This window comes from Scomber japonicus, chromosome 1 (genome assembly GCF_027409825.1).
Source record: "Scomber japonicus isolate fScoJap1 chromosome 1, fScoJap1.pri, whole genome shotgun sequence".
Lineage (NCBI taxonomy): Eukaryota > Metazoa > Chordata > Actinopteri > Scombriformes > Scombridae > Scomber > Scomber japonicus.
The window spans coordinates 23,121,557-23,135,235 of record NC_070578.1 but is presented as its reverse complement, the minus strand read 5'-3'; the positions used below and the strand labels follow the sequence as shown (position 1 = coordinate 23,135,235).

At 37.4% G+C, this 13,679-nt stretch overlaps 1 protein-coding gene across 1 annotated transcript; it reads right to left on the bottom strand.

Moving 5' to 3' along the window:
* Positions 1 to 1,113: 1,113 nt before the first annotated feature.
* Positions 1,114 to 9,655, bottom strand: stk33 (serine/threonine kinase 33). Its single transcript, XM_053319415.1, is given in 13 exon segments — positions 1,114 to 1,350; positions 1,596 to 1,682; positions 2,263 to 2,426; positions 3,550 to 3,622; positions 3,715 to 3,800; positions 3,972 to 4,084; positions 4,161 to 4,236; positions 5,189 to 5,276; positions 5,782 to 5,867; positions 8,377 to 8,515; positions 8,643 to 8,747; positions 8,872 to 8,985; positions 9,539 to 9,655. Coding segments are annotated over 13 exon segments (1,485 nt in total).
* Positions 9,656 to 13,679: the final 4,024 nt, after the last annotated feature.

Sequence of the window (13,679 nt, the reverse complement as noted above, 5' to 3'; positions counted from 1 at the left end):
AATCCCCGTTGCTCACTGCAGTGTTGTGAAATGATATACAGCAAAACCTCCTGTGCTCTTTGAATAGTCTGGGAAATTTAGCATATAATTACAAAATAACAAAACTGTCTTTTTCTTTTAAAATAACAAGACATATTTTAATACAATTGTTGTACAAAGTTTAATCTCTTATGGTATTTGGCACATTGTTTTTAAGTCTCCCTCCCAAAAAAGCATACACACATAAAGTGTCGCTATTTGAATTATCCCCCCGAAAATATTACTGATTTTAAAAACAGCTTCACATTTATAACAAACACTAATTCTTTGGGAATTTACTACATTTCATTTTAAATATATATCTGTTTTGATATTGAAAACACTCTCTCACAATACACAGACCTCATTCATATACATCCCTGTATTTTTCCCCATGTAATAAATAACATTCCCTTTTAATAGAAAAGATTTAATTATTCTCAAGTGACGATTACTTTCTGTATGGAAAAGGCATACATTCACAGTGTGTATAAAGACATGGCATTAATAATTATACTAACGATATACTGCTAAGAAGTGAGTAAATTACTAAATAGCAGTTTGAGTAAGGATTGAGCTGTCCTCAGCTCAAATCTCCTGAGTGTCTCCAGTCTGCTGCGTTATAATTAAAACATTCAGATGCCACCAGTAATATGTGACAAACTCATTCAGTCTCTACTGGTCACTCGAAAGAAAAGTGTGAGTCTGTATTTGTGCTGCTTGGCATTCTCAAACAGTTGGCCATGTAACAGTAAGCATTTGTGCAGCAGCTTTGCCCCATCCGGAGGATCACCTCAGACTAGGGCCCTTTACTTTGGCACACAGCACAGCTGAGACTTCATCTATTACTCTCACACAGTAAACCTGTATGCTGTATAAGGCCCATTCATTTGATACTGCTGTCACTGCTTAATCTCTGGTCTTCACCATAATGGTGGGACCATTCAGAGTAGTTACATTCACATCACTGCTAAACCACAGAATGACATACAATTACCAGAATAACATTAAATAAAAGATATGTCAAATAAAGTCCACCTCTAGTTTCATTTTCTCTTTTTTATGCTCACTTTCTTTTGTTCATATGTATCTGTCTCACACTTTCTCACGTGATCTGACTTGGTTTTTGTCTTGTTCTGAAGGGACAGTGGTCTTAGAGCTGGCAGGTGGTTTGCGGAAACCAGTCTTACTTTTAATGGAGGTAGATGGTCTCTGGTCATCTGCTTTACTCAAGTCAGGGGCTGCTCTCTGTACTGTACCAACGTCCCTCTTGTCCTGAGGCCTGCGCTGCTTTGCACTCGACTGTCTTGTGGGTTTCATACTAGGAAGAATCTACAGGCATAAGGTTCATATTAATCTTACATAACAGTATTAACTATCACATTAATTTAAAAACAGCTGCATGGCTACACCTTCATTACCATCTTCTGTAACAGGTTAATCTGGCACCATCTAGTGGTGACTGAATATGACATAGCATGCACAGCAATATGAAAACAAACATGTAACTTTAACAACCAATATATATATAGAAACAAACATTTACATATGAATTTAGGTTCAAAAGTTCAACAGACCTGTGCAGTGCTGGGCTGAGGTGGTCCCTGGACTTCAGAGACATTTTTGCGCTTGTCCTGCTGGAGATGGCCCCCACTCTCTTTGTTCTTCAGACCCAGATAAAAGGAAACCCCAAACAGAAACATTAGAGATCTATATTTGGACCTCATGGCCATAAATAATAGATAAAGGCTGACCTATAGAGCAGAAAATGCAGGGGTTTTTTTACCTGTCTTCTGATCAAAATGAGAGTCAGGATTCTAATTTGGATATTGACATGAATAATAAATACGATCAGAAACTGATAAAAACAGTAACTTTAAAAAAGGCTGCATGATCACACACAAAATACTTGTTTTAACTCTGTATTGCAACGTAAAACCACATGCAGGGAATTGTGGAGATTATATACAAACCACAAATGTAAGCTGTTTTGTAAAATACAAGATTGTGTAATAATATTTTTTGCCAATATGATGACATGGTTATTATATACTGCCCTGATCATCTGACCACTAATGTCACCCTTGTGACCTCTGTAAGTCAGTATTTAAGAAATGATCAGAACCATTATGAATTATGGCCAACATTTCAACAAGTTGTAAAAAGTTTATGAATAAGAAAAACACATAGGGAGGTCAGGTCAATAATGTTGTGACGGAGCTATGCTAAACAGACATACAGTACCGGTTTGGTGGATGAGGACGGTGTGCAGAGGCTGCAGTCTCTCTCAAGACTGAGCTTAGCCTGGCTCCTGCAGCTGCTGTCTGTTTCTGTTGAAGCTGTGCTGTGGAGCAGGGACAGGTCAAGGGTGTCTTCAGAAGAGGTAAACTCCTCCAGAGCTCTTGTAACTGTTGTGGACAATAATAAATAACATCAGCATCAAGTAATCTGATGTGGATTTGGTTTATCACACTTGCACCATCAGTTAACTCTCTTTTCTAAAATGAAACCAACCATGAATTAAACAGAATATAAACTATTTTTTAAAATGTTTAAAACTTTCCATTTTTTCCCTCCTCTTCCTATTCCTGCTCTATTATCATATACCACAAAAACGTGTATATATCACTTTCACGTTGTTGTTTCTTCAAATGATCAAACCTGGAAGATTTTAATCATATTATTGGCAAACCTGCCTGTGATGCACATGTTTATAATGTAATATAAACATACTATATTATATGTCTACTTATAGCACTGTAATAAGTACTTGTGAATATTAATAATTATGTACAACAATCATAACACATTATAAAATCATTTCTAATTAACTGTAATATCAACTATCATAATACTTCATAATTGCTGATAACTAACAATAGTTAATACACTATCATAGTGTATTATAATTAGAGTGAGTTTTTTGGGGAAATGTTACATTAATGAAATGTGAATGTCCATCATTCAGTTGTTCATCATTTCAAAAATGTGTGAAAATAGAGTATTAATTAAAACCATTGAACAAAGAAATTAATCTTACATTTTGCATAGATTTAATTTTATTTTTTCACTTTACTTAAAACAAATAATGACCTCTTGACCAGCTTGTAATGCAATATATCTGCTTATACCTCAGGAATTTCATTACTTCACTTAAAACACATAATGGCCCCTTACAGTAACTTACAATCATATTATAATGCATTATAACAGTGATTATAATGCATTATAAAATGATTATAATGTATTACAACTATGAGAATTATAATACAATATAATCCTTAGGAAATATGTCAGTGAGTGACCAACAATTAAGTATTATTATACTTAACCTTCTAACTAATTATGAAATGCTTTATGTGTATGATTATTGTTATAAAGCATTAGAAAATACTTATGAGTGCTAACTCTAGTAATACAGTGCTATTAGCAGATTATAATGCATTATACCGTAAGTTTGTTTATAATGCATTATAAACGTGGACGTCATAGAAAGTGTTACCATTATTTGAAATTTCATCATTGTCTTACTCTCTTCCTGTTCCTTGTGGTGCCGCATCATCTCCAGAGCATTGGATGGTATAGCAGGCATATTAGTGTCACCCTGTTGGACAAAGCACTCCATAAGAGCTTCTCGTGTGACCCATTTGGTTCCATTTCAGTTTCTGAATGCAGCTGGAAGAAACAGTGCCTTACTGTAATCCAGGGGTTTTCTAGTAGCTGATTAGCTGACATGCGGTAGGCAGGGTCAACCTTCAGAAGGCAAGTCAATACATTTTTTGCTGTTGAGACAAACTCAAGCCAATCGGTGAGTTTGTTGGTAACAATCTGAACTGCTTGATCAATCTGAATGTATGCACCATCCATATATTCCTTCACGCCATATCACAAACAATTTCTTCTTTTTTGCAGGATTACATTTATTTTATTTAAGAATGGAGATGAAGTATCACCTGCATCACTGACTGCGGACCAGATGGGTTGAGTAAATTTAAGTTCTTTCTTCATAATCTTCTCAAGTAGGGTTGACTTTGTTTTGGACATAAATGGAGGCTCCCCAGATAGCCTACAGGAACACAGGAGCACATACAGACACATGTATCCTGCAGTATGTATGTGCTTGCGTGTGTGTCTGTACTTACAATATATACATAATGATTCCAATACTCCACTCGTCACACCATTGGCTGTAACAACGACCGCTCATCATTTCAGGAGCTGAAATTCACACACAAATGGACAGTATGGAGATATGGAAAGTTAAGGCCTCAAACGACTACTAGTTAAAACTAGGCAATGCTTGTTGGGCATGTTTCGGGGGTAAATCTCATATAGTTTGTATCATGTTTTATCAGTACATTCACAAGGATACATATGCGTACCACAAGCACAGGAGTGATGTGATACACTTGGCGGTTTTAATGCATATCCACAGCTGGTGGCAGTAATGAACTGTAAAAGATGGCTTTAACACCATTAAAAATGGAGAAGAAGAAGAACAAGCTGGGAACAATGCAAATTTCACAAAATTAAAATTAAAATGTTTTGAAGGTCAGTGGTGATGTAAGTAAAGAGAGGAGCCTAATTTAAAGACATCCTGAGGGGACGCTGTTACGTTGAGATTTAGTGTTTTTCACTAAACACATTATGTGTATCCTTGAGGCCTAACAACTCATGTAACATTCACAAACCAAATTTGTGATTATTTGAAACCTGCATTGTTTATTTACATGTTTTTATATCCCTCCAACATTGACTAGCAGTCTGTCCTACCCTTTTCAGCATTTTCTAGCATGTTACCTCCAATTGTTACCAATTGTTAATCAGTGAAATAGCTTGAAAAGAAGTTACATCACAACGTAGTTTGAATACTCTACACTTTAGTATCATGACTGTTCAAATGCTACATTCAAGTATAATATAAATATAATAAGTGTGGATATAAATTATACCTGACATATTCTTGATTCAAAAATTAAAATAACACTCACTGCTAAGAAAAGCGACAGTGAATAGGATTTGAATTTTTCCAACTTTTGCACCCCTCACCTGAGAGGATCAAAAAGACAGCGTAGAAAACAACAATGTATATTCATTCTAACTTAAAGCTCTACCTCTGTGGTCAACTGTGCAGCCTACTAATGTACTGTAGTAGATGCAGATGTCATACCCATATAGATAAGAGTCCCACAAGCATCTGTCATCATGTTTTCCATCCCAACACCACCTGTCATTACTGATAATCCAAAGTCTGTCACCTAGGTAGAGAACAGAATAGAAAAAATACAATGAACATAATTTAGATGTCTTCACAGAATTAAATACCTTGAGAACAAAATAGATCCACATATTTGCTATGGGATATCACATGAATACAAAAGCAAAAAAGGAGAAAGAATAGACCAATACCTGTGAAATTAAAGTAATTTATACTCTTCCATGACAATATTTTCTCACAACATGCACATGTGGATTTGTGTATGTGTGGCCTATTCTCATTTTAGCTCCCACAACCACGTATGTCTTTAGTTGGCTTGTTGTCAATGTGCACAACATGCTGTGCTCAGCTGTTTAAAGATACAGTTGAGCTTTTCTTTGTACAGGTGTACTATAAAGGAAGACCAGGGGGAGTCTGTCATAATGAGGTAGTTTTAAAAGCCTTTACTAAATATAGAGGAGATAGTGGGCAAGAAAAGATTTCCCATTGTGCTCAGTCCAGAAGTATTCAAAATAGTACGTTCAAAATTAGTTTCATCATCTTACCTTGATATTAATCTTGTCATTACCATCCTTGTCGAGATTATTTTTCACAAGAATATTTTCAAGTTTCAAATCCCGATGCACAATGTCTGTAGATGGAGAAAACAAAATTTTATACAGACATAACAGGTTTGATATAAGTTGTCACAGTTGCTGTGTAGCTGATTTTCTAAGTGAAATACCAAAATAATGTGAAGGTAAAACATCTGGATATATTATTATTCTCCTTGTGATCCCAGAAGATAAGCATGTTGGTAATACTCATTGACCTTGACCTTGAGGCACTGGGCTCAAAACAAGAGTTGGTCTCTGGGTACATAGTACCAGTTAAATAGTTAAGATGGGTCAAGCAGCGGACCAATTTGCCTACAGGGAATTATTATAGACAGACTTACCTAAACCTACCATTTTAACAACATATAGTCAACAAAGAACACAAACAGTGAGCATCTCGATTTACTTGACAAGTGAAAAATGCTTTTACATGCCGATACATATATATACACATATATACATACATATGTGTGTGTGGGGAGGGGGGGGTTATTTTCATAAACAATATAACAAGACTCTAATTTGATTTATAAATAGATTTGGGATTGGAGTTGGAGTACTGATGAAAATAAATATTTACTGTGATCATATTTAATTGCAACATGACTTGATGATGTCAGTCACCAACTGTTTTTCACACACACTAACACAGTGCTCTGTTTACATTGCTTACAGTTTGCCAGGCTAAAGGGCCTTGTTAACAAAACTTGGTGCAGTGAGAGATGGCAGGTGGAAAATACAATTGCCCTGGGCAGTCTTTTTCACTGCACTGCTTGAAGCAACCAATTATACAACACAACAGTGTTGATGGTGTGGGAAAGGTAAGTTAGACCAACTGTGTGCACAAAACACCTGAAAATGTTCTTTTTTCCATCTTGAGGTATTTCTTCTTTCAACTGCTAGCTGGCAGCAGATCTGTCAATTTCATATTTATAACTGTCTTAATGTAATAATTATACATTTCTTTGGGTTATTTAATAATTTCTGATTAGATTAAATCACTTAATAACTACCTTAATATATTGCAATTATGCATTTCATGTTTAAAATGTGATCTGCAGTGTTAATAGTTACATGTACCATATTTTAATTGTAGCATATGTTAGCATTAAAGCCCAAAGCACAACTGAGCCCAAATACAACTACTGTAAGAGTAATACCTCAGGTGAAGCTGATAATTGACAGCAAAACTGTGATAATCTGAGAAAACCTTCACAAAATCAGGCTGAGAGACCTTTTATGATCATCATGATCATCATGACTGGTCATAAGTCCAAATGCCTACCTAATTCAAAGTCAGCACTGTTTTATATCATAGTATCATTAGTCTTTGTAGGGGTAAAACAAACCAGCACCAAGGGACTCTCTCTTTGAAAACACACCTATTAATCAGGATTGCTCCCCAGCTTGTTGTAAATTAGTCATTAGACACATGTAATGATGCCTCATTGCTAGGCAATGTCCTAAATTACAGCTAACCACAGATTTCACCATTAAAAGGGGAAGTGGCATTTTCAAATAAAACATGCAGATGTAATTAAAATAACTGTTGTGTTGTTCTCAAACAGTTGTTTATTATTACTTAAGGGCAATAGTTTGAGTGGAATAATAGCCCCATTTCCACTAAGAAAGTTCTTGGTAAAATTTAGGAGGTGGGAACTTTACAGGAACATCCTCTCACTCGGTCACCTCAGCCGTAGTGTGTCCATCGCAGAGTAGGACCAACAGGACTCTTGACTGTGTAGTCACCGAGGTGACGCGCCAGAAGCATAACAAAGAAAACGACAACGAGGAGGTAAACATGGAAGGAACTGAGGTGGTTGCCGTGTTACTGGTCTGTGTGTTCGTGTACATGGCGGTGGACGCTATGAACTTTTTTTCCGGCAGTGTGGTCGCTTTCTACTACTGTTCTTCTTCTGCTGGGTTTTAAAAATGCCGCTCATTTTGACACTTCCCGTTGACACCACATCCCACTTTAAGTATACCCAATCAGCACCGAGTAAGTCCCACCCAGGAGTTTTTTGGGACCGAACAGAGTACATGCCCTGAGGCAGGGACTCGTTTTAGCCCAGAGAGATTGTCCTTCGGGGGAGGTTCCTGCTATGGAGACACACACTGACGGCCATGGCCCCGTAAAATTACCTCGAAGTTCCTGCAGTGGAAAGGGGGCTAATGGCACCATGGTGTTATTACTACTTAAAGTAAATGAAGCACATGTTACACACAATCTGAAATGGTCATTTAATTTATAAAATACCAAACAGTAAAACATCATTCATACCACTAGTGCCACACTACATGTTATAAAGTGGAGAATATGAAATATATGGAAAATAACAAGCTGAAAAGCATTGTTTCACTTGTTTCTTGTCTGTTGCTTAAGTAACTAAATCTGTAAACACACCCAACAGCGATTTCAGGAGGCACACATCTGTATCACAAGCAAGATGAGGACTGAAATCACTGGGGGTCATAAAAATAGGTTTTCTAGTGGTGTAAAGGTAATATGTCCTATCAAAATGTCAATCTGTAGAATGTCATTACCTCTTTTGTGAAGGTAGACGATGGCGTCAGCTAAGCTGTGGATGATATGTCTTGTCTCATCTTCTGTAAAGAACATTTTCTTCAGCAGCAGCTCCTTCAGTTCACCTCCATCACACAGCTCAGTAACCAAATAAGTCATCTAGAAACAAGTAGAGAGAATACATCTTACCATAGAGCCAATTTGTGGGTGATTATCAGTGATATTTATGCAGAGTAGCACAGTAATAGTAGATTATGTTTGCTACTTAGAAGACAGTGAGACTCACCTTAGCTGTCTCGTAGGACTCCTCGAGATGTATTATGTTAGCATGATTCACTTGTCTGAGAATCTTTAATTCCTGCTCCAGCAGCTTGACTTTTGAACTTCCTGCCTGGATGGTAACAGGAAGTCAAATCAGACCTGAGTTTTAGCATTGTTATGACCATTTGTTTCTCTCCAAAGAATAAACTCATAATAAAAAATTGTCTTCCCAGCGGGATACAAAATGCACTCACCTCTGGTCTGCAAACCTCCTTGATAGCCCATTGTGTATTTGTCTCAATGTGAGTGGCTTGATAAACAACCCCAAAGCTACCTTGACCCAATTTCCTTCCAAATGTATATATTTCCTACGGGGAAGAGAAAATAACATTAATATAGTTGCAATCTACACCTGCTCACTGTCAGTCAGAGACCACAGAGGATTTCCCTTGAGCTTGCATTTAAGACTCAACGATCATTTCACTGCTTTGTTTCACAAAAACATTACATCTAAGCTCAAAACCTGAATTCTGAAGCACATTCAAATTTCAAGCTCTCTAAAAAAACTGAAAGTTTTCAGGTCTCCGGAGCTGCAAAATATAGTATTTCTAATCAAGTTACAAATGATTAAGTTGCTGCTGCAGTTCATTCAATCTCAGGTCTAATTAACTTGATCATTATCTGTGTGCATGCAAGGCTGAGCACGGGCTGCTTTGGATTTGGCAAAGGGAGCAGTAAAATTCCCCAGTCAAGGGGGGGGAGGCAGGGGGGGGGGCATACAGCAGCAACATGAAGTCTGATCCTCTTCTGGTGCAGATGGAGTACTATAGAGTTACCGGTGTGTGAGTGTGACTTATTCAATGGTGGCCCCAAAGCACAACACAGGACTGAAGTGGATTGATGTATGGAAGCTCTCCGAACCTTAAGGTCAGCGTCATCCTCCAGACGTATGTGAGGCGCCTCCTTCTCCACTGTGTCCCTGCCGGTCCGCTGAGAGACCATGTTCATGTCTAGTCCACTAACATCTGCTTATGTCATCTAGAGAAGAAGAAGGCAGTCATTATCGCTGTGCATGGCTAAAGAAATCCTTGGCTAATGAATAATAACTGACTCATCACTGAGTTATTACAAAATAACTGAACTCAATGAAATTATTTTTTAAATAATGTTATATTACAGATGAATGCAGTCGTGCAGAGGGAATTGTTTTTTTAAAACAAAATAAAGACCAACACAAATGTATGAATGTTGTCATGGTGCCACTGATGTGATCCATCATTTTACGTTAATAACTGAAACTTGTGCAAACACTTGTAGACAAGATGATGAGCATTCAAAGTTCTTCCATCAGTACTTGATGTTTGGTACTCACGTCGTCAGCAGAGAACATACCAACCAAAATACAGAATAAGTGCTTGTTGGTTTGTCCAATCAACTTAAAGTGCGGTTCCAACTAATAATTATTTTCATTACTGATTAATTTATTGATATTGTTGACTACTCAATTAATAAGTTACAGTGGTTAAAAATAATGAAAATGGCCATAAATACTAGCAAGTGCCCAAGGTGACTTTTGGCCGACCAACAGTCAGATAGTCAAAAGGTATTACATTTAAAGTTATATGTAAAACAGAGAAAATAGCTGTAAATTATTTCACATTTGACAAGAATACATTATAAATTCATTACCAAATCATTTTTTAGATGATAAACTTTCATTTACAACAATCTGTAATAATAATAATAAGATTTTTCCAGAGAGATTGTGTATCCCAAATCAACTTCTTATCTTATCTTATTTCCGGTTTGCCTAAATTCAAAATATAATATGTAAATATAAATAATACTGAAAAAAACAAAAAAATGAGTAATGTCGCTGACTTTTAATTTCTCAACTTCAACTTGTCCATTTTTTAAATTTTATTTCTGGTTTATGACCAAACTGCTGTCTCTGTCTGAGTCCATATTAACTTTAAGCACAATTTACCCAGCTTGAAAAACAGTCTCTAAAGCCAAATTAAATGTAAAGCAATTATCAAGTGATGACTGGGAGCGATGAAGTGGATCCACCACACGCACAGTGATTAATTATTAACAAGGAAGCGGTGTCTTTAACCTCTTCACTCTGATGCATTATTTTAGCCCTGACAGGGCTCTCATAACAGGCCTGTCTCTCCCATTATCTCCCGTCTATTTTCCAATCAAAATGATTGTGACAGCCTCTGGAAACTCCAATCACCTCAATCATAGCTCATTTGTGGGAGACAGAGATGTGCAATGAGTGTATCACTGGGGAGCTGAAGGACTGCAGAGGAGGGTCCTGTGCACCTCAGATGTCTCCAAGACAGAGGTGTCTGGTTCCTTGGCCGCAGATCCCCAATGCAAAGGAAATGGGATCTCAGGGTCAGGTCAGGTTGAGAAGTCTGACCTTAAAAAGGTCACTAAACAGACACAGGAGTTGAATGTTGTCTATCTGCAGTGTCTAAACCTGTTTTTCTACATCTAGAGGTCAAACTAAAGGTGAAACACAAAATAGGGTTACTTTAGTTATTTATCTATTTACTTATTCATTTAAACTTGATCAATTAAAACTTACACACAGTAGCCTGCACTCACCCACAAGCCCAAACAAGGTACACGGAGGAGCCCGAGGAAGAAGACCCCAGAAAGAATCAGATTTGGGCCCGAATGTACCCAAGAATTACTGCATTTGAAGCTCATAAATGAGAAACATACACAGTTCGTCTGGCTCTGCTATTAGTGGAAAAAATCTTGTATTTTGTAAATGCCGACAACAAATACTTCCATTTCTTTCCACCCAGTGAAGACCAGGCAGGCTGTTCATGCTACTCCTACTGTATACCTCCACTCTTCGGGGCAGTGACGAGGAAACAATCCTTTCCTGGCATCAAACTCACACACACTGCAAATTGTGTTTGTTGAAATGACTGACTGCTAGAAACACAACAGGGAAATAAACCTCACTGCTATGATGGAGGAGAATTTGACCACTGTGCCAACTGTGAGTCTAAAAAGTTATTTATTAAGGCGAATTCTCTTTGCAGTAGCTGCCCGTGTACAACAGAATCTTTGATCATCCTCAGTTTTATTGCTTTGATTAATGTCAGAGAGCCATGGTGTCACCAGATCCTTTTCTTTTTCTTTTCTGAGTAACAATGTCAAACATAATGGTCTTTGTTCAGAGGCAGACACGCCGAAGGATGAGCAAACATCCACACGCAGCCCAAAATCACGAGGAGACACGGGCTGTGGTCCACCTACACAGACAGTCTGCCTCGTCTCCAGTTTCGGGAGGAGGTAATAAGAGCTGACAGTTCATCACAAGTCAAGTCCAAACACACCTCATCTCTCCATCATTCTGTCAGACAGCGATTTATGTTTATTTTACACTTCTGAGTGAAAACCAACAGGACCCAGTGACTGAGAGAATGTAGGGGTCGAAGAAAGAAGTGAGCACACAAAATCAACTTCACTGTGAAGCAAAGAGAGCGTCAATATACAGAGGACAACTCTGATCCAGATCCTTGTTTTCCATTAATTCGAGATAATATAGATTACTTTTTCTCTCACCTTTAACGCCAGTAAGCAACTAGATACCAGCACGTAAAGGCCGCAACATTCTTTACGTCTCACAATATAAAATGTGTTGAACTCTGCCTCCTAGCTTTCTCTGCCTATCAAGTAGGGCAGCAACTAATGATTATTTCTTTTCATTATCGATTAATCACCTGATCACTTTCTTAATTAAACGATTAGTCGTTGGGTCTATAAAATGTCAGAAAATGGTGAAAAATGTTGATCGCTGTTTCCAAAAGCCTCAAATGTCTCAAAGATATTCAGTTTACTGTCACAGAGGACAAAAGAAACCAGGAAACATTCACATTTAAAGAGTGAAAGTGAAAGACATTTTCTAAACAATTGATCAAATGGTTGTCGATTAATTTTCAGTCAATTGGCTAATCGTTGGAGCTCTAATGCCATCATTATCACTTATTGTTGGAATTGCTGTGTTGATATCTGTCTAATCGTAAAAATAATTGACAGATTACTGAATGACGTTTATAAATGCCATCTGCACCAAAAGTCATTGGCAGAGTATCCCCATCAGAACTGAAACCAGAGAGTCAAACCAGTTACCCCTTTTTAATCTCGGCCACATCATCGGGATAATGCACATTTCAATTATTGTGTGGGGCCTTTAGAAGTTTGTTTTCTTTAATGGCACAGGCAGTAGAATAAATTAGGCTTAAGCAGCTCTCTAATGACGCTGCCTCTAGCTGTAGCAAGCAGCCGCTAAAATATAGCCTGAAAATCAAACAAAAACAGAGTCTCACTAACTGCAATTAAAACGTACACTCTATCCGTTTTGCTTGAGCCCAAATATTACATTTTCCTCATGTGAAACTTAATCATTTATTGACAGCTTGGCTTTGATGACAAATGATAAACTTCACAGTCCTAATGAAGCGTGGAATTACATTACCTGATGAGGCAAGAAATTGCATGTTTAGAATGCAAATACAGAGCCCGTCGACTCCGCTACGTTATGGGGTGAATCCTAATATTATGCAGAGAGATTATCAAAGCCTGTGGTCTAAATGTAATATTCCAAGAACACATCAACATCACTAAAGAGCTGTGAAAATATAGTGTACCTGACAGCTGAGGGACCAAATGACAGGAGGTGCTTTAAAAAGGTTCAGTTATCAAGTCTGTCTCAAAACAACGGTCAAGTGCCCAAATGTGTGTGGTTTTTCTTGCTATAATTGTTCCTCCTTTTTATATTGACCATTAAAAGATCCCTTTATAATCCACTTGCAATCTAAGTGATAGGGCACATAATCCACAAGCTTCCTTGTGTGCAAAAATTGTATATAAACGTTTATCTGAAGCTAATCCAAACTAGTCAAATCAAGTAAATATCTTTCAGCATTAGTCTTTTTCGTAGCCAAGTCCCTCTTTTTGCTGCTAAAAAGACTGTAAATGTAGCAGATATCCACAACTTGATATGACTAACTTAGACTTTGACTGCTGAAGCCTC